This window comes from Leucoraja erinacea, chromosome 26 (assembly GCF_028641065.1).
Source record: "Leucoraja erinacea ecotype New England chromosome 26, Leri_hhj_1, whole genome shotgun sequence".
Classification (NCBI taxonomy): domain Eukaryota; kingdom Metazoa; phylum Chordata; class Chondrichthyes; order Rajiformes; family Rajidae; genus Leucoraja; species Leucoraja erinaceus.
This window is the reverse complement of record NC_073402.1, coordinates 23,014,430-23,034,643: the sequence shown is the minus strand read 5'-3', so window position 1 is coordinate 23,034,643 and position 20,214 is coordinate 23,014,430. Positions and strand designations below refer to the sequence as shown.

Below are 20,214 nucleotides of genomic sequence, written 5' to 3'. Positions count from 1 at the left end.
TAATTTACAAAGCACAAAAATGGCCCCTTCCAAGCTCAGTTCAGTAATTCTAAACAAACTCGTTACAAGCTTAAATCTTTCTACCCAGTCAAAGGATTATAAACCATATATTGTTATATTTCTATTTTGATGACTTTATTCTTGCTTCTTATAGATGAGGATCAATTGATAGCATACATTTGTCAGAAGAATGTACTCTTAATCCAGAAGTTTCACAAAATTTGGCCTCAGATGGATCATTCACAACAGTTATCAGCCTTTCAAGATTCTAAGTTCAGACTGAAACACCAAGGGCAGCCAGCTGGGGGCAGTCACTCTAAGAGCAGTTGAGGGAGGCATAGACAGGACAAAAAGAATATTTCTAATCAGGCAAGATCAGAGCTGCCATGTTGATCAGCTATTGATAAAGTTAGATAGACAAAATGCTGGAGTAACTCAGCGGGTCAGACAGCATCTCTTGAAATAATGGATAGGTGACGATTCAGGTCAGGACCCTTCTACAGACATTGATATTGATTAAGTAAGTAAGTTTATTGGCCAAGTATTCACATACAAGGAATTTGCCTTGGTGCTCCGCCCACAAGTAGCAACATGACATACAGTTACGAGTGACTCAGAAAACAGTAAACATTAATAATGATAAAACATTAATGATAAAACACCATTGATCAAGCATGTGAACCAACAAAATACCAGGTCAAAGGGAGGCTACAGATTTTTGGCTGTTGAGTAGAGCAACCACTCGAGGGTAAAAACTGTTTTTATGTCTGGCTGTGGCGGCTTTGATAGTCCGGAGTCGCCTTCCAGAGGGAAGTGATTCAAAGAGTTTGTGGCCAGGGTGGGAGGGGTCAGAGATGATCTTGCCCGCTCGCTTCCTGGCCTGGTTACCTGGTTAACGAGGGCAGTTAGAGACAAAAAACACAAACAAAAGAATGTAAAAGTTGTGGACTGCAGATCTGTTGGAAATTAATCCATATTTCCCATATGATCATTAAAATTGTTTAAGTAGTTCTTACCTCTGGGGCCACAAAGTTGGCCGTGTAGCATGGAGTCATGAGTAGACCATTGTCAGCCCTCAGCTGCTTAGCAAAACCAAAATCACAGATTCGAATAGATTCAGGATTACCTGAATCATCTACATACAGGATATTACTTGGCTTCAGGTCTCTGTGAACCACCTGGGAGAGAGAATAAGTCATCAATAACAATATGAAGATCTCAGTACATTACAACAGACCTCATATGTATTATGACAAATACCTATGAAGAATACATTTCTCAGAAGTGAAAACTAAAAGGCGACAACATTCAGAATTGGAACAACTTCAGTCATCCGACATCTATCTAACATGAATTTAGAGTCTGATTTAAATGCTGTTTAAAATTCCTTCCTTACCTGCCATATTGAACAGCAATCCCCACCTATGGTGCTAAAGATTTGTGCTTCTTAACAAGCCATGCCTCAAAACAACTTGTTTAAGTTCAGACCTTTACTTGTCACTGGGGAAAATTTCACTATTAAGTCCTATTCACAGAAAGCAAATTAAATCCTATATGGCAGGTTATTGAAAACCTGTTTGTGGATCACTCAGTCCAAGGAATGACCACAAGCTTCCAGTGCACTCCACTATTTCATCATCTCACTCTGATCTTTCTGCCCGTGGCCTCCACAGTACAAGCTCATGGAACAACATCACATCTTCCTTCTGTGCAAGATGCAGCCTTTCGGATTTGATATCAAACTTTAGATAAAATGCTCTTTCTTGTTGTCCACATGTGAACAATTTCTGTTACCATTTCTATTTCTCCTCTCTGTGCATCATCTGACCCGCTGAATACATCCAAGAACCAGAAACGCATCAGCCACAAATGACACAGACATAGCAGCTTCACCTTATTCCACTCGCTCAGAGTCTTTCTTGAGGAGTGCAGGGTGTTCACTTCTACCAGGTAGAGAGGCATTGTCTTGTACCTAATTGCCCCACCCCACATCCCCTAGTCATGACAAACCTCAGCTGAGTTGAGCCATGCCGACGCAGTGAGGCTGCTGGTGAGTGCTCAGTGAGATTCTGTCAGTCCTGACTCATTCTCCTGTCACAGCTCTGATCCTCTTACTTATGAACAGTTCTCAGGAATGGAACACTGTTGTAACCTAAGATCTGCCCATAACTTCTGCTGATAAAAGCAACCGTTTTTAAAATTCCACATTTATTTTTAATAATCAGCCAAATTTAAATTTCCACCTAGCTCAATGGATTATGAACTCATACCTTGAGATCATTCGTCCTGGCCTCTGGATTATTACCATTGTGATTCAACTATTTTTGCTACCATTCTGTACGATGAGATTCAGGGCGCAAATCTATTTATTTATTTAATTTGCGTTATTTATTTAATTTATTTAATTTACATTAACCTGGGCTGGATCCAAACTAGTTTGAGAGAATATTTGTCATATTGATCAACACTGAAAAGTCAATTTCGTTCAGTTCAGAGATACAGCATGGAAATGGCCCTTTGGCCCACTGGGTCCATGCTCACCATCAATCACATGTTCATGCTTTTTATATGATATCTGACTTTTGCAAACACTCCTCACCAGGAGCAATTTACAGAGGCCAATTAACCTGCAAACCCAGTCTTTGGGATGTGTGAGGAAACCGGTGGACGGTGTGCACATTCCGCACCGACACAACACCCGAGGTCAGGATTGAACCCGGGTCCCTGGCACTGACTTAGCAGCTGTGCTATTGTGCTGCTCCACAACTATTTAAAACAAAGAACAATTAAAACGTAGTTTCTTTGAAATTTCTTATTCTTGTTCTCAATTTGAACTACATGCATTTCTGGACCAACACTTCCTGCAAGTCTGGGAGGGCTGCATCCTCCCAGCAGAGAGTTGCAAATCACTTCACTTCCTGATCTGCGTTAGGAAAAGTCTTTGAGATTTCTCTCACTGGAGAAGAGGCCGAGGAGAGAACATTTGATAAATACTTAATTTCATTGTACAGGATTTCAAACCAGGGCACAATTTAAGCAGTTGTTGGACGAGAAGATTTTCCATACTATCGCATGTCATTTTTATTAATATTCTAACAACTTCAAATTCACAATTTTATAAGATGTTACACAGTGACATTCCAGTGAACCTGCTCGGTTTAAAGGAAATGTGGGAACCGGTGTCCCAGTAAGCATAATGCAAGCACAGTAAACACCATCAAAGAGCCAGATGCAGAATCATTGGGATTTCCAAATGCTCGGACAGTGGATTATCCAAGTTTTACCGAACCAAATATATAGCTGGATGATTATTAAAAACATCATTGGTCACTAATGAGAAGAGAAGGTAATTCATCACCTTTACTCTGTCTGGTCTACATACATCTCCAGTCATGTGTTGATACCTCATTACCCTCTAAATTGGCCAGAACGTTCAGGAGCATTAGGAGTGGACAATAAATGCAGCGATACACAAATACCAGTAATGAATAGTCAGAAAAGCAAATCAGCTTTTTAAAAAAGCGTCAGTGTAGCAATATATAACTGGGAACAATAATCACTTACCCCCTGGGAATGCAGGTATTCCACCGTCTTGGCAATAGTGTGAAGAAGAGCATTCGCCTCCCTCTCAGAAAAGCCTTTCTCCTGCATTATTTTATCCAACAGTTCCCCTCCTCTCATCAACTCCGTCACGAGGTAGATGTACTTATTGTCATTGTAGACCTAGACGAGCATAACCAAGTCAGAACAAATGATTGTCAGAGAAGCCCATTCGCATTAATGTTCTCGAACTTGTTTCCATTTAACTCTTTAGTTGTTGGTTCTGATTTGATAATTTTCTCCCTTTTCCAATCACATAATTCTTTGCCAAAGAAACTTAATGGAACTCGATTAATCAGATTTATGACTGGATATTCCTGTAAGCCCCAGACAACTGATAGATGGGCCATGCCTAGTTTATTACCTAGTGCACAGGTAATGGGTCAACACAAGCCCCCTACCACCTCACCTGTGTCAACCTATTACCTGCCATGTTTTGACCCGCTTCTCCTCAGGGATGTAATGCTGAGGCTCTATAAGGCGCTGGTCAGGCAACAATTGGAACATTGTGATCAATTTTGGGCACCAAATCCGAGGAAGGATGTGCTGGCTCTGGAGTGGGTCCAGAGGTTTACAAGAATTATCCCAGGAATGAGTAGGTTAACATATGATGAGCGTTTGGTGGCACTGAGCCTATATTCGCTGAAATTTAGAAGAATGAGGCGGGGGGGGGCTGCTCATTGAAACATACAGAATAGTGAAAGGCTTGGATAGAGTGGATGTGGAGAGGATGTTTCCACTAGTGGGAGAGTCTAGGACTGGAGGTCATGGCCTCAGAATTAAAGGATGCTCTTTTAGGAAGGAGATGCAGAGAAATGTCTTTATTCAGAGGGTGGTGAATCTGTGGAATTCTTTGTCACAGAAAGATGTAGAGGCAAAGTAACTGGATATATTTGTGGCAGAAATAGATATAGATTCTTGATAAGTACGGGTGTCAGAGGTTACGTGGATAAAGCAGGAGAATGGGGTTAGGAGGGAGAGATAGATCAGCCATGATTGAATGGCAGAGTGGTTGATGGGCCAAATGGCCTAATTCTACTCCTCTCTTATAATCCCCTCTTCCAGCTTTCTTCTCCCCCCCTACAATCAGTCTGACCAATTATCCCAACCAGAAATGTCGCCTATCATGTCAATAAAAAGGACTGAATTAATAATCCAATAAAATGAAAGTTAAAAAGTCATCTGGACACTTTTGAAAAATTGCAAATAAAAGACTGGTTTCAGTTAAAGTGGCTATGAAGGATTCCATAAATATCTTTGTGTCTTCTAGCAGAAATGACCCTGGCAACTTTCCTCATCTGGTTTATTTGCAACTCCAATCGTTCATTAAAAAAGTTGACTCTTAGCGAACTGGATCAAAAACCATACAAACTATTCACAAAACTTGGGATGGTCAAAATGTGTCACTCTTCCCATAATAGGCACACTGCAAGAATGAATTTAAATATATTAAGAGGATGAAATAGAAAATCCGGAAATTAAGCCCAACATTATCTTGGTGTAAACATGTTAACTCCCTTTATATTCATAAGTGTTGCTGTATAGATTCCATAGTGCAGTTTCTTTTCTTGCCCTGTTCAAGAATTCATTTGCTGCACTTGCTGACTTTTAAAACCTGGAACAATATTGTACAGCACATCATCTTTACAGTTTAATTGCTATGTGAAGCCATCCGTGTTTTCTTTCATTTATGAAAAAAAGATTAATTTGAAGCATTAACACAATTGCAAACATTTAGTGAAATGCTTTGAGAAATTGACAGGTTCAATATTTACACAGGTTATGACTCATGCATTCCTTCCTGTTGTTAATGCCTCAGACCCAGTCACACAGTACATGTATCTTGAAACTCACATCTTTCAGTGTAATGATGTTTGGGTGTTGTCCATACCGCAGCAGAATTTCAACTTCCTCTGAAGGATCTCTCTTGCTCTTCTCAATAATCTAAAATGAACAAATGCTTCATTTTAATTGTTAAAAGATAAGAGTCAAATTAAAGTAAACCATGGGTGAATTGTCATGTACTGTAGGGATGAAGTGTGGGGACAATTAAATTAAGCTCTATTTTTGTTGTAAGGTCTTGCCACTGTTACTGAGCCCTGACTGCACTTATCAGACAATCTGCCAAAGGAAATGTGGAGTTATATTACCCAACCTATCATAACGAAAACAATTTTTAAGAGTCTTAAAGTCATGCATAGAACATAGAAAATGATTGGGCGCTTCAGCCCACTATGTTTGTGCTGAACATGATATCTAGTTAAACTGATCTCATCTGCCTGTACACGATCCATATCCTTCTATTCCTTGTCCCTATTTAAAAGCCTCTTAAATGCCATTATCGTATCTACCTCCACCACCACCACCACCACAATGCGTTCCAGGCCCCCACTACTCTACGTAATTTTTTTTTTTTTTGTATTTTTTTTTTTTTTTTTTATAACTTGCCCCACACTTTCTGGTAAACCTCCTCTGCACCCTCTCCAAAGCCTCCACATCTTTCCTGCATTTGGGCGGCCAGAACTGCATGCAAATCTCCAAATGCATTTGGTTTAGCATTTGGTTTAGCTGCATTATGATTTCCTGAATTTCATATAGCAGAGACAGGCCATTCAGCCCAATTAGTCCACGCAAACTAAAATGCTCCATCTGCCTGCATGTGGCAAATTTAAAACACAAAATACAAATAATGTGCTGCAGTACTAGCTGGGTGTTGAAGTGTTGCAACGTGATTGCACTGGAGGCAAAATTTACCTTTAATTAACACTAGCTGACTTATTGGTGAAATTTATGGCAATGTAAATTTTAAACTGTGCATAAAAGAGAAATTTCCACCACTCACAAGCAAATTTACAGTACAGTTTCAAAATGTTAATATTTCCTTATGACATAGGAGGCAATTCAGCCCATCAAGGCTTCATTGCTCACACCATAATGCTACTACTCCGCTAATTTATTCCTGTAAACTATTGACCCTACATTCTCATTAAATAGCCTCAGATTTTAGCACTCACCTACGTATTAAGGGTAATTTACAGCAGCTAATTAACCTTACAGCCCACATATCTTTATAAAGTGGCTGGGAAAAAGAATCACCCAGGGGAAAATCTGTGGTCAGAGGGAAAATGTGCAAACTCCTCCACGGTCAAGAATGAATCTGAATTAGTGACGCAGTGAAGCAGCAACTCTACTAGTTACGGAACTGTGCCATTACTGTCAGAAGACTCCACCAGGAAATAGAATTTCCCCATTTAGACCCAGGCGACAAAGATCTCAGGCACTGCTTTTGGCTGCTTAATTAACGTCCCAGGTGTCTCATAATTGATAAAGCAAAGGGAAGTTCATCAAGATGCTGCATTGATAAGCAGTTTCATATCAGCAACACAGCTGCATACACTTAACCAACCATAACTACATTATACATTGTCATGTGGATTTTGGTGCAAGGGAAGTGTATGTGTAATTGATAAACAGAAATTTGCCATGTGTAAATTTCTCTCATTTTGGCCTGGAGTCTAAGTAGCGATTTTTGAATACCAGGGAGATAGCAAACCAAAGGGGTTCAGAGCCTCATTTGTAGAGGAGAACAGACTATGCCTGGCCTTCCCATCGTTCTCTCCAAAAAAAAACTTTTTAGTGTAGAAATCCTTTTAATTCAAACTTTAATATATTTTAAAGTTATGGGGTAGGACCACACAGGGTGTGCTTGCCTCATCAGTTCTCAGAGTGCAACTCAACAGTAAGAACAAATAGGCACGTTCTTTTGAATGAATCTTACCTTGACAGCATACTCCATATTTGTGGTCTTGTGAATGCAACGTTTACAGACAGAGTATGAACCTGCACCAATATCCTCCTTCAGCTCGTAACCATCAGTAAAATTCATGTTGTTTCCATGTAGTTGCTGCAAAAACATAACACTACTTCAAAAAGGAGTCCCTCCACGTCATTACATTGCACCCCAATTAAATTAACAATCTACATTTATCAAGCGATTTTCATAGACAAATTCTCCAAATTACGATAAAGCCGCCGAAGAATAGACTAGATGTAGTGACCCAGAGGTGGATTTTTAAAGAGGATGCTAAAGGAGGAGGGTGAGGTACCAAGGCTGAAGAGATGATGCTTTCAAAGTTGGGTAACCAGAGGCCAAAATAGTTTGCAGGAAGAGGTGGTTTTCAAGGCCTGAGCCAAAGAAGAAAAGAGGAAAAGTAGAGAACTGAAGAAAAGTGCCGGAGAAATAAGGGTGGATAATGAAATGGCAGGATTAGATGTGATTTTTTGTGCAGAATGGGAACGTTAAATTAGAAGCAGCATGGAATTGAGAGCGAAAGCAAAAAGATGCGTGCATGGTTCCATGAAAGTAGCGAGTCAGGTAGACAGCGTGGTGAAGGCGGCATTTGGTACACGCCTTCAATGGGAAGGGTTTTGAATGCATCATGTTACTGATGTACAAGTCGTTGTTGGAGACATTTTTTGGATAAACTAGGATATTTTTCCTTAGAGCAGAGACGACCTAGGTTAGATAGCTTATTGAGGTGCATAAGATCATGAGGACCATGGTCTTTTTTTTGAAGATAAACACAAAATGCTGGAGTAACTCAACGGAACAGAGTTGGGATTGGTGACGTTTCGGGTCGAGACACTTCTTCAGACCCTTAGTTTTTTCCCCTGGCCAGAAGATTCTAAAACTAGGGGGCATAGGGGAGAGATTTGAGAAGGACTTCACAGGAAAATCTTTCACTCAGAGGGTATCAGAACCCATCTGAAATGAGCTGCCAGATCAAACAATAGATGGCGTATACAATTACGACTTTCAAAATACATTTACACAGATATTGGATAGGAAGGGTTTAGAGGGATATGGGGCAAATGCGACTAGCCCAGAATGCCAACTTGGTTGGAACAGATAACATGGGCTGACTGTCACATTTCTGTGCAGTTTAGGTCTGATTCTAGTCATTAGAAGTACATGCCAAGCTTTGTACTGGTTTTCTTTCCATATCACAGTAACAGCTTCGCAGCGAGGAAAATAAATATTTATTCCTTTGCTCAAGCCACCCCAACTTTCCCCACACAGGGTTACTCTGTTTGAAGCGGTTATGGTAGTCTTACCTGCAACACCGGGTGAATGACCACATTTGAATTGACACTCTTTACTTCTTCCTCTTCCACTCCCGTTGCCACAAAACTAAAGCCTCGGAATAACTTGTGGGCACTGGCACTTGGAGGAACACCAGGAGAATCTGGGATCCAGTAAAAGGAATTTGAGATTTATTTGGTTTTTTCCCCCAGAGTTACAGCATGGAAACAGGCCCTTCGGCCCATCAAGTCCACGTCAACCATCAATCACCCATTCACACTATTTTTATGTTATCTCATTTATTTTATCCTCTTCCTACGCATTAGCAGAAATTTTACAGAGGCCGATTAACCTACAAACATGCACATCTTTGGGACTTCGGAGCAAACCAGAGTACCCAGAGAAAGCCCACATGGTCACAGGGAGAATGTGCAAACTCCACACAGACAGCTCCCAAAGTCAAATTCAAACCCAGCTCTCCAGCGCAGTGAGGGTGCAGCTTTTTGATCAGGAACAAATGTTGCTTATGTGGAGAAGTGTACAACAAGGTAATTACAATGGATCTTAAAGCTTTGTAAACTTAGGTAAACTAACAATGCCATTCTTCCTAAAGGGGTAGCAGGTATATGTTGTACTAGTAAGAAATGTAAAATATAATGACTGAAGATTTTAGGGTAATTTCCTAGAATGTGCAGTGTCATGACATCACATTTGGCTTTGCTCTAGTTTTTCCAAGAGGTTTAAGGAACAGAAGTAAAATTGAGCAAAAAACAAAGAATTGGAGGAACTCCAGGAGTCTCGTGTCTCCATGGAAGTATGCAACATAATTGTTCTTGAGAAGTCCTAGTAGATATTTGTTAAATAGAATTGGATCCAATCATAATGTCACCTACAGCTAACCTGCCTGGGAAGCTCACATTAGGCATACTAAACTTAAGTTGGAGGGTTCTTGTTACACACAGAACATTAACCATAGAGTGGGGAGATAACCTGGCTATAAACAAAATAATGTCATGTGCATTATGATCTCAAAACGCTGCATTGCGTGGGAGGATTGTAAGAATATTTGTGCAACATAGACAAGAACAGTCAAAACTTAACACAGCTAATTAAGAAGCCGGGAATGGAAGGAAATCTCAACAAATTCGAACTCCATGTTTGAAAAAGACAAAAACAAGAAACACGAGAAAGCTAGTACCTTGCACAAGATCAAGAATAATACACCATGACATAGAAGATTAAGCATTAATATGTATTCCAGGCAAAATGATACTCATCATAATTAATTAATTAGTTTTCTACTCAAGCACAGGAAATACTGTAGAAGAAAATGCAATATATAGTATTGTATATATTGTATTGTATATTGTTTATATATAGTATAGCAATATACAGTAGAAAGAGCCTAATAAGGAGAATAAAGCATCATGACATTAAGGATCCATGTTATTTTAGATCTAATCTCAATCTTACAGGGTGCATAATATGGGATACCTCTTTGGACAGGCATAGAGCAAAAGTCATTGTTTTCTCCGGGAAAGACCCCTCAACTCACATTGCATCTGGGGGAGGAGGTGAAACAGCAACATAAACTTTAAAAAACAATTGTTTCTGAAATTACTTAGCTCAAATTAGAATGCTGGTGTTGCCACTCGTTGGAAGTTACCACCCTGTCTAAGCCTCAAAGATCTTGATGTGGCCACTTAAATACTATAATTAATTAAGTCAGTTAAACATCACACATGAACACACTCAGTACAAACCTTTGGGCGTTCGTTCCGTAAACTCAGGATCAAAATAAAAGGTATCATCTGGCCTGGCCACAGCAGGTCTGAATGGCGGCTTCAGTTCCCTTCGGTAAAGTTTCTAAATGCATTAAAAATAAACAAGAAACTTACAGAAACTCTTTCCGCTCCACTATTTTATTTCTATTAAATATTTAACGCCATTTATACTCATCTATACCAAATGTGTAATGAATTTACTTCCGCTTTTGCCAACGTCTCATGACAGTGTCAAGCAAGTGGAGGATAGGAGGAATGGTCACCTTCCCTGGGCTATAGAATGAAGGTTGGTGAGTTTGGGCATGTCCCAGAACTCTCCAGATTAAATTCTAAAACAGTGATTGTAACACTGGGCTTCTGGAGTAAACGCTAACAGTTTCATTCTCAACATGGGAAGCAAGTTATGTCAATGAGTAAATTACAATTGTTGAGGATATCAATGTCAAATTCAATGCCCTCTCAAAAGTTCAAATTGTGAACTTCACTCGGTTCTTTTAATTCCCGTTAATTTATGTTGAGTAAATCGCATTCTATATTCCTGCATGAAGCATTCCCACAAAATGCTTACTTATGGCATCAGAGGAAATCATTCTACCTTGTTCATGTTGACCATGACGGCTAATCAGACTTAGTTTTTTATCTATAGCCGTGAGCATTATAGCAAAGATGATTTTTAATAGTAAATTTGTACCTATTTGATTGTAGCGAGTGTAGTTACAACACCCAGGGTAATATTTCAAAACGTTTATGTCTCCACAAACTTTTCAAGAAGCAAGTTTCAACCCTTCACTACTATTTGAGTGACTTTTTAATCCTCAAATAGATTTGATTTTTATGTCCATCTAAATGTTGTCCATTCCCAGTGCTCCCCAGGTTTCATTCCCTAGAACCGTTCGTAACACAAACGGTTTGCAAGTCAGAAAAGCAGCTGCAAACCCCGTTCTTATCTGATAGAAAATACCTGTAGCCTTCCCAGCTGCCAGCAAGTCCCTCTGGTCTCCCAAACACTTATTCATATGCAAGGCTTTACATAAGTCAGGTGTTCATAAACTAGCTTTCTTTGTTAAATGACCTCTGCCAGGGGAAAATTAAAGGGTCCCGACCCGAAGCATCATCGCTCCATTTTCCTCCACAGATGTTGCCTGACCTGCTGAGTCTCTCCAGCAGTTTCTTTTTGCTCAATATTCCAACATCTGTAATCTCTTGTGTGCCCATATAAAATATTGATGCTTGTTATAACTGGATGACAGTCAGTCTTGAGGGCACATGTGTGATAGATGGAGTGATAATTTCTACCTTCCCTGGCTTAAAAACCACAAGGCAACAGGATTGGAAGCTTGTCCACCTGTGTAGAAGCTTAATCCTAATAATTCCTTCATTCAGTTACACTGAAATAGCTACAGGTGCACAACCTTTTATCCGAAAGCCTTGGGACCAGACACTTGTCGGATTTCGGACATTTTCGGATTTCAGAATGGAAGATTTTTAGCGTAGATTAGGTAGGTAGCGCGGGCGGCTTGAAAAGTCTGGAGCAGCTGCCTCCTCCCCGGAGACCGGGAGAATCATTGCATAAATGTTAGTCAGTTAGTTTGGAGGGATTTTATGTGGTGGTGGTGGTGTAGGGGTGAAGGGGGAAACTTTAATTCTTAGTCCCCTACCTACCTGGTCGGCGACTCCCAACCTCGCGGAGCTGGGGGCTCCGTCCGGCCGCGGGCGGCGCTGGTTGTAGCTCCGACCCCGGCAACTCTACCCCTGGCTGCGAGGCGCTCCAAATCCAGCGCGGCCCGCGGCCGGACGTCCCAGCTCCGAGAATGTCGGGAGTCGGCGGCGTCGCAGCGCTGGGATACCAGCGGGGAGCGAGCAATGCCTTACCGGGTCGCCGTGCGGTAAGCTCCGGACCGCTGTGGCCGCCTTCTTCCAACATTCGCGGAGCGTCGCTGGATTTGGAGCCGCGGAGCTGGGGGCTCCGTCCGGCCGCGGGCGGCGCCGGTTGGAGCTCCGACCCCGGCAACTCTACCCCTGGCTGCGCGGCTCCAAATCCAGCGACGCTCCGCGATGTTGTGTGTCGGCGGCCACAGCGCTCCAGAGCTTGCCGCACGGCGACCCGGTAAGGCATTGCCCGCACCCCGCTGGTGTCCCAGCGCTGCGACGCCGCCGACTCCCGACATTCGCGGAGCTGGGGCGTCCGGCCGCGGGCCGCGCTGGATTTGGAGCGCCTCGCAGCCAGGGGTAGAGTTGCCGGGGTCGGAGCTACAACCGGCGACGCCCGCGGCCCCACCGGCCACAGCACTGCGGAGCTTACTGCACAGCGACCCGGTAAGGCATTGACCGCTCCCCGCCTCTCCGACCAGGTAGGGGACTAAGAATTAAAGTTTACCCCTTCACCCCCCTTCACGTAAAAGCCCTCCAAACTAACTGACTAACATTTAAGCAATGATTTACAGATGTTTAAGCGTCTCCCGGTCTCCAGGGAGGAGGCAGCCGCTACAGTAGTACAGACCTGGGTTGACCGTGGGTCGTTTTGGGTCAAGTTTGGCGCCAAACGCGAGCTTTGGTGCGCAGACGACATCTGGAAAAAATGGCCGGTTTTCGGAGCTTTTCGGTTTCTGGAACACCGGATAAAAGGTTGTGCACCTGTACTAGAATATTACACAATGGTAATTTCTTCTAGTTTGCTTTTTGTGGGTTTTTAACTGGGTTTTTGGTTGCTGAACAAGAAAGTTACTGACAAATTGAGGCAGTATCTTTGTTATGTCCATCTGGAGCTATGGAATTATAGATGATATTTTGACAGAATATAGCCAAAACATATTTGTTTTAACACTTACATTCCAATCTATATTTGCAAAGAAGGTCTGTCGTTTGAGTTCTTCAACACCATCCACGCCAGCTCCTAAGAGTTAAATCATAAAGATAATGAAGTTACAATAATCAACACTTCTTCAATTAGTTAACATTGTAGATTACTGAATTTTCTAAATGTCTGTCATTAACATAAATCATCAACTTTGTTTCTCTCTGTTGAAACTGATCTGCAGTTTCAGTGCTTCAGACTGCCAGCATTCTTGTGATTTTGTCTCTGCTTCTTTAAAACATATTTAATTGCCAGTCATAAATCCTTATAGAGCAAAACTAAATCCCAAGTTCATATAGTGAATTTTAATTTTTTGTGAAAGGCATAATGAAATATTTGACTAAATAGTTCCAGAAGGCATGAAGGAAACCCAAGCAGTGATATTGTCATATTCACACATTTACCTAATCTGTTGAAATACCACATCTCATTCATACTTTACTCAGATACTGTATTCCTAAATATCAGCCTAAATCTATGCATTTGATTAGCATTTAAAAACATAAATATCATCCAAGCACCTGTCATCTTCAAAGTGAGAACAGTATAGCCTAACGCTTGGCTCTGGAAAAATTACAATCTGATCTGGAAGGAAAGTCCATCAATTTCAGTACCTAGAAGACTTGGTGCCAAAGTAAAGCATATCAAGAACAAGTGAATGTTCTCAATTTGTGTTCTATTCTTTTTGTTTTACATTATTAAAAGAGGGTAGGGATTTGGAACATTTCTGGTATATTTTATATTGGTTTATACTGCACCTCTAAGAATTATTTGTGATTAACTAATCTCCTTACAACAATGTTTAGAATGCAAAGTGCCAGCAGCTGGCTGTCTACACGGAGAAAGTCAGTACAAATTTCTGCTCTGATACTAAGATTTTACTTCATTTAATAAATTACTCTTGTGGATAATTTTTATTTATGAACATTTCCAAGAAATGGTGTTACAATAATGTACTTTTTACTTTTTGTTTTACTACTTAAAGACATTATATAAATGTGTGAGCCACTGTAAGAGGAAAAGAGCTGTCTGCACATGATGGGAAGTGGAATAGTATGTTATATCAAGGAGGGCAGGAAGTTACAAACAGATTAAATAGTTGTCTAAAATATTGTTTAGCCAAATGTGCAAAAATGTACAAATTCACCTGCCAGCTTTCAACAATTAATTATGATAAACTATTTTATTAGTCCAAGTTTAACATATCAAAAAGTATGTTCATTTTAAAGAATTATTTGATCTTATACTTTAGGGAAATAGGAAATTCCGCATACAATATTAAATTTAATGATGTAAGCATCTGAACCAACAGTGCTCAGCTCAATATTTACCTAATCTGTTGGCAGGATTTCTCTTGAAAAGTGCCCGCAGCAAACTTTGGGCTTCAGAACTCAGGAACTGAGGCATCCCCAATTTCGCTCTATAGAAAAAAGTTCACAATTTAAAAGCCCTTTTCAAAACATTTCATCCACATTAACCACAAAAAATTCAGAAGAAACAATATTAGTGTTGAATTTGCAACATGAATTTAGTCACCATTTTCATCTTATATTTTGCACTGCTCCAGACATCATTCTTTAAATGTATAAAACTTGCACCTTAACACGCAACAATCCAAAACACCATCATATACATGTGTAGGAAGGAACTGCAGATGCTGGTTTAAACCGAAGATAGACACAAAAAGCTGGAGTAACTCAGCGGGACATGCAGCATCTCTGGAGAGAAGGAATGGGTGATGTTTCGGGTCGAGACTCTTCTTCAGACTGGTTCTTCTTCTGAAGAAGGGCCTTGACCCGAAACATGCACCCATTCCTTCTCTTCAGAGATGCTGCCTGTCTCGCTGTTTTACTCCAGCTTTTTGTATCTAACGCCATCATATACAGATCACTAAATACATTTATAGAAATAAACAGTTTCCAAATTCTCAACAGTTTAAATTGTTGATAACTTGAGCCATCTCAAACGACTGCAAAAAACATTGATTCAGAACAAAAAGATTATGTGAACTTTCAAAAACTGATATCCGAGTAATTTGATTCCAGACTACTTCAAAAACTTTAATGCCCAGTCAATTGTCAGAAATTGTAATGAATCATACAAACTAATGCCGAGATTGCTTACTATCTCCACATTTATGTAGGAAATACAGCCAAATCAGAGGTTAAAATCTGAAGTCGAAAGGATTGGTGAGTTTTTTGCTGAAAGGTACATTTTATTTTTCAATTAATCATGGATTGTGGACAAGGCCATTATATGACATCAATTATTTGTCAAAATGATGGTGAGGCACCCAAATCAACCACTCCTGTCTATAAACACCCACGCCATTCCCTCACAGATTTATCTCAAGGAGGAACATTCATTGTAGCAGAATCACTAGAAAGTTTCATTAGCAAAATAACATAATTTTACTTCAGAATGAGTGTCATGGTTTCCTTTCTGTCTTTTCCTTGGAAGGGCAGGGAACCAGTAAGCATTTCAAACTGCAAAAAATAGTAGAGAAATATAATTAATAAGTGGATTAGAAATCAAAGCAAACTAAAACACTTCGGTAAAACTGCTCAACAACATAGTGCTGGGCAGCTCTTATATTCCTTGAAATAAAACCTACCATTGAAGTATGATGTAACTTTAAATACTAGCAAGAAGTGATGGAATTGGGGTCACAACTGCAATGTTCCCAGTTTCACTTACATTATGTCTCTTCTGTCATATGAACACAGTTAATAATAACAAGAGCAAGCTTTAAGGCCTTCTTGAGCCGGTTCCACCATTCACTAAGATCAAACCAATATACACTTCACCTCAATTCCATTTTTCTGCTTTGTTACTTTAACATTCAATTCATCTTTAGTCCAAAAATATCACTTTTTCCTCGTGACAATTAATGTTTTTTCCCTCCCTTTCACAAAATTTTCTGCCATAATTAGGATTATTTTAATGCTCATCCTTACATCAGAGAACAACCTATCTGTTCAAAATCTGAGTTATTTCCAAGTTTCCTTTGATTAATTTCCCAGTGTCATCCTCCAAAAGACAAATAATGACTTTAAACACTTGCTTCCTTTCTAGATTCATGTAGCGTCTCTTCATGTAAGTTTTCTTGTTTCTTGTCAACTTACTCTATGATCTATTTGCTACACTTCAATCCCCATCTCCAGAAGTCCCATCACCTCCTACATAATGTATGGGACTTGTTTAAAAAAAATAATAATAATTTAAAAAAATTAAAAATTCACACTGACCCATAACAGTTCCTGGCCCAAAGCTGCTCAAATAGGTGGAGAAGCATTTGGAAAGACAATGAATGCTTTGAATGTCTCAACTGCCGTAATGAAGAAGCCAAATGGAGCAGACAGAACATAGAATAATCCTCACCACCCACCCCATTAGTGGCAGACTGTAGATCCTACATTGTAGTTCGATCACTCCAGAACCCAAAGATATGTACCCTGAGACCTTGCCCCAAGAAATACTGATGATATAATGAAAAACAGTGGTGGCCGTAGCAAATTGCCAAAGCTTGGCACTCACTGTTTACCTGGAGTATGCTTGTGGATTGGAGACACCGGTTGAAAAATGGTCTTTTAAAAAAGGGATAGCTGGGAATAAAATTGCATAGGAGTAATGATAAAGTACCATTAAAACACCATAGGACCACCAGTCAGCACTGTGTGTATGGCCACGCCGGTTAACCACTTCAGGAGCCATGTACTCAACAGTTCCACAAAACGAATACGCCTTCTTCTCATGGTCAACAGCTTCCTTACTCAGGCCAAAGTCTTAAAAACATGAACATAAAACTCTGTCAGACTTATAACAATCAGTTCAGTCACCAGCTTGACCCAGTTGCTCTATTTCAACATTACTGTTTTTATTTAACAGCTACCACCACCACCAAGCACCAGTTTACTACATTCACCTCTCTGAATATTTTCAGAGAACCACTGAACTGACCAATGATGGTAAAAATTAGAGAGGTAATACTCTCTTTGAGAGGTTGGAGTTTGACAATGATACAATAATTTGGAAAGAATAAACAGGGAGTTATGGAGCAAGAGCAAAAAGAGAGTAAATACCAAAAGGTACACGATGGAGATGATATGTACGTACAAGTGAAGTGGTTGAAGTATAAAAATTATGACTGGATAAAAAAAATCAAATTACTTAAATGCATGAAAATGTAAGATACCTAAAACAACTGGTGTTCTTCTAGCATGCTAAAAGTATTCACACATTTCAGGGTACGTTTGGGACAATTTTGGTCCTTGTCTTGGCAGTTCATTGAAGATTGGGCTAGCCCCGAGTGCTATGCTGGTCAATTTCATCAGCAGCAAATTTAAAACTTTTGTCTTAAAGATATTTAGTGTGCAGCTCAATTTCTCATACACTTCAGAGTCAACAGTGACTTGGAGCTAAGGCGCCAATTGTACACAGAAACAAGCATCGTCTGTGGAAGAGGTCGATGACCAAGATTCACGTGTTCAGACATCAGGGGACCCCATTCATCCAATAACCCCACTGGCATTAGACGCTTTAGGGAGACGAGGTGCAGTATTGTAGAGAGAAAAATAATTAAGGAAATCAGTGTGACTTATTGGGATTGGATTTGTGACAAATTTGTCATTTGGGATCAGAACTTGCATGCCATGTATAATAATATTTCTCATCCAGCATATGCCAAGCTTGGCAGGTGACAATTAACATAATGTTGGCCCAAGTGGCTGCTCCAGCCAGGCCGATGGCAGTCCAAGCTTTCATTATGGACTGAATTTCCCAAGACAGCCAAATGTGAGAAGATTCTCCATTATTCTCCTTGATCAACATTGAAGACCTTTGAGAGATTGAAAACGGCCACATGCATTCATTAGTGACAAATCTGCATTTTATTTTTGCATTTACTGCATGATAAACATCATATCCATGTTACGTTTTCAAGGAGTCCACTTTGCAACTTCGATAGCAGCTCTTCAGCCAATGGAAGAGGAGAATTAATTACCTTCCCTGTGGCAGGCAGCAGATGTAGCATCTAGTAATTACTACAATGTGTCTGGGATCCTTTCCTGAAAATTATCACAATAATGGTGTCTCTGAACTCTCGCCCATTCTCCACTTCCAGAGGAGGGAAATTAGGTCATGAAGCTGCACCAGAATTATTTCTTTTTTTTCCCCCAAATACTTCAGGAGATATTTTATTTGGTACAGAGGCCTTGCTGTTTTACAGTTGCTGCATTGCCTATTTAACTTCTGTCTGGGCTGGGTTTGTGGCAAGACCGCTGCCAAAAGTATGCTGAGGGTTGAAGTTGTCGACAAGTCCTGTTAAACATAATGACTCAGTTTGCTCTTTCATTGCAGGTTCTCAGTTCTTGGGTCTGAGGAGAAGGAAACATGGAACAGTCCAGCAGAGGAACAGGCCCTTTATCTCATGAAGTCTGTGCCAAAATTACACCAAAGTGAACTAATCCCTTTAGCCTGCATGATCTATATCCTGTCATTCCCTTTCAAGTTAATGCTCTTCCCTCCAGGATTTGACATTTCCAACAGTGAAAAAGACTCTGAACATCTCCCCTATTTATGCCTCTCAAACTTCAATCTAGTCTCCCCTCAGCATCTGACGCTACAGAGAACACAATCTGTTTTTCTATTCTCTCCTTACAACCAATACCCACTAATTTAGACAGTGTTCTAAAGCCTCCACATTCTTTGTGTGATAAGGTGACCAGAACTGCACATAATACTGCAAATGCAATTTCACCAACATTTTATAAAATGTGCCTTCCTGACTTGTACTTCATGTTCAACTGATGAATGCAAGCATGTCATATGGCTTCATTACCACTCTATCCACTTGTACTCCTACTTTCCAGGGGCTATGGACTTGAGCCTCAAGATTCCTCTGTGTATCAATGCTCTTAAGCGTCCAGCACGTGTGCATTTAAAAAAAAAGAATTGTGCATCAGAGCCTGATCCTTAATTTTATTCTTCCATGTTGGATATTGTCTCAGGGTGTGCTGTTGGGACCACATGTGGAACAATCCAAAATTAGGGTCCAGCTTTTAAGTTTAGGCATAATTTCTACAGAAACAATGTGTTGCAATCAAATACAGAAATAAATTGCGACTCGAGTACTTGCCCAATTAAAAGTTGCGCAATAGCATTAAAGTAATTACGAGCATGCAAGAAACGTGGGAAAATCCACACCAAATGAATAGCTTGTAACATCTGTTGCGCGCAGAGCAATCTATTTCTAACAGTCAAAGATGAGTTATCATTAGATTTCCAGTTCTTTTACAGCTCACCCGTTAGCTTAATATGTCCTTCTTCATCCAGTAGAATACTGTGAGAAGAAAAAAATAAAATATAAATTTAGAAGTCAACATGATCTCAGCATTTACATGAAGATGCAAATTGTGATAACTTTACACTGAATGATATTGTGCAAGAGATTTTATCATTAAAGTTTCATCTCTAATTTTCAGATAGAGGCAGACTTTAAATGCACAAGTTGCAAATCCACCATGTCACTGAAGCTGGAATAGAATTTTAGTGTTCTGGCAAAAAAAATCCATGCTGCACACAGCACTCCTAAACATGAATAGAGAGACAGAAAATACAGAGTATTATAATTCTCAGTCATTTAGTCTAACCAAATCACATTTAACACACTTAATCTCCGTGACTTCCAATTGTATCTAACGCTCCCACAACTGCCTGTGGTACATGTAAAGGGGCTGTCCCACTTGGGCGACCTAATATGCGAGTTTAGAAGAGTGTCTTATATACATAAACATCAGTATACTGGTACCTCACTTAGCACTCATGATACATTCCCAGTGCTAAAATGGGTTGGTTGCTTTACCTTTACTTCAAGGTGTGTTATTATAAAGTAT

At 40.1% G+C, this 20,214-nt stretch overlaps 1 protein-coding gene across 3 annotated transcripts in view; it reads right to left on the bottom strand.

Moving 5' to 3' along the window:
* rps6ka1 (ribosomal protein S6 kinase a, polypeptide 1) overlaps window positions 1-20,214 on the bottom strand; it is a 115,541-nt gene that overhangs the window by 9,498 nt on the left and 85,829 nt on the right. For all 3 annotated transcript variants that reach the window (XM_055656420.1, XM_055656421.1, XM_055656422.1), the window contains 11 exons: window positions 19,624-19,661; window positions 16,964-17,106; window positions 15,737-15,807; window positions 14,653-14,741; window positions 13,296-13,360; window positions 10,447-10,549; window positions 8,716-8,846; window positions 7,379-7,504; window positions 5,455-5,544; window positions 3,565-3,723; window positions 1,017-1,178 (listed from right to left, as the gene is read on the bottom strand). In XM_055656420.1, coding sequence (XP_055512395.1) covers window positions 1,017-1,178; window positions 3,565-3,723; window positions 5,455-5,544; window positions 7,379-7,504; window positions 8,716-8,846; window positions 10,447-10,549; window positions 13,296-13,360; window positions 14,653-14,741; window positions 15,737-15,807; window positions 16,964-17,106; window positions 19,624-19,661 — 1,177 coding nt within the window. The remainder of the gene's footprint in view (window positions 1-1,016; window positions 1,179-3,564; window positions 3,724-5,454; window positions 5,545-7,378; window positions 7,505-8,715; window positions 8,847-10,446; window positions 10,550-13,295; window positions 13,361-14,652; window positions 14,742-15,736; window positions 15,808-16,963; window positions 17,107-19,623; window positions 19,662-20,214) is intronic.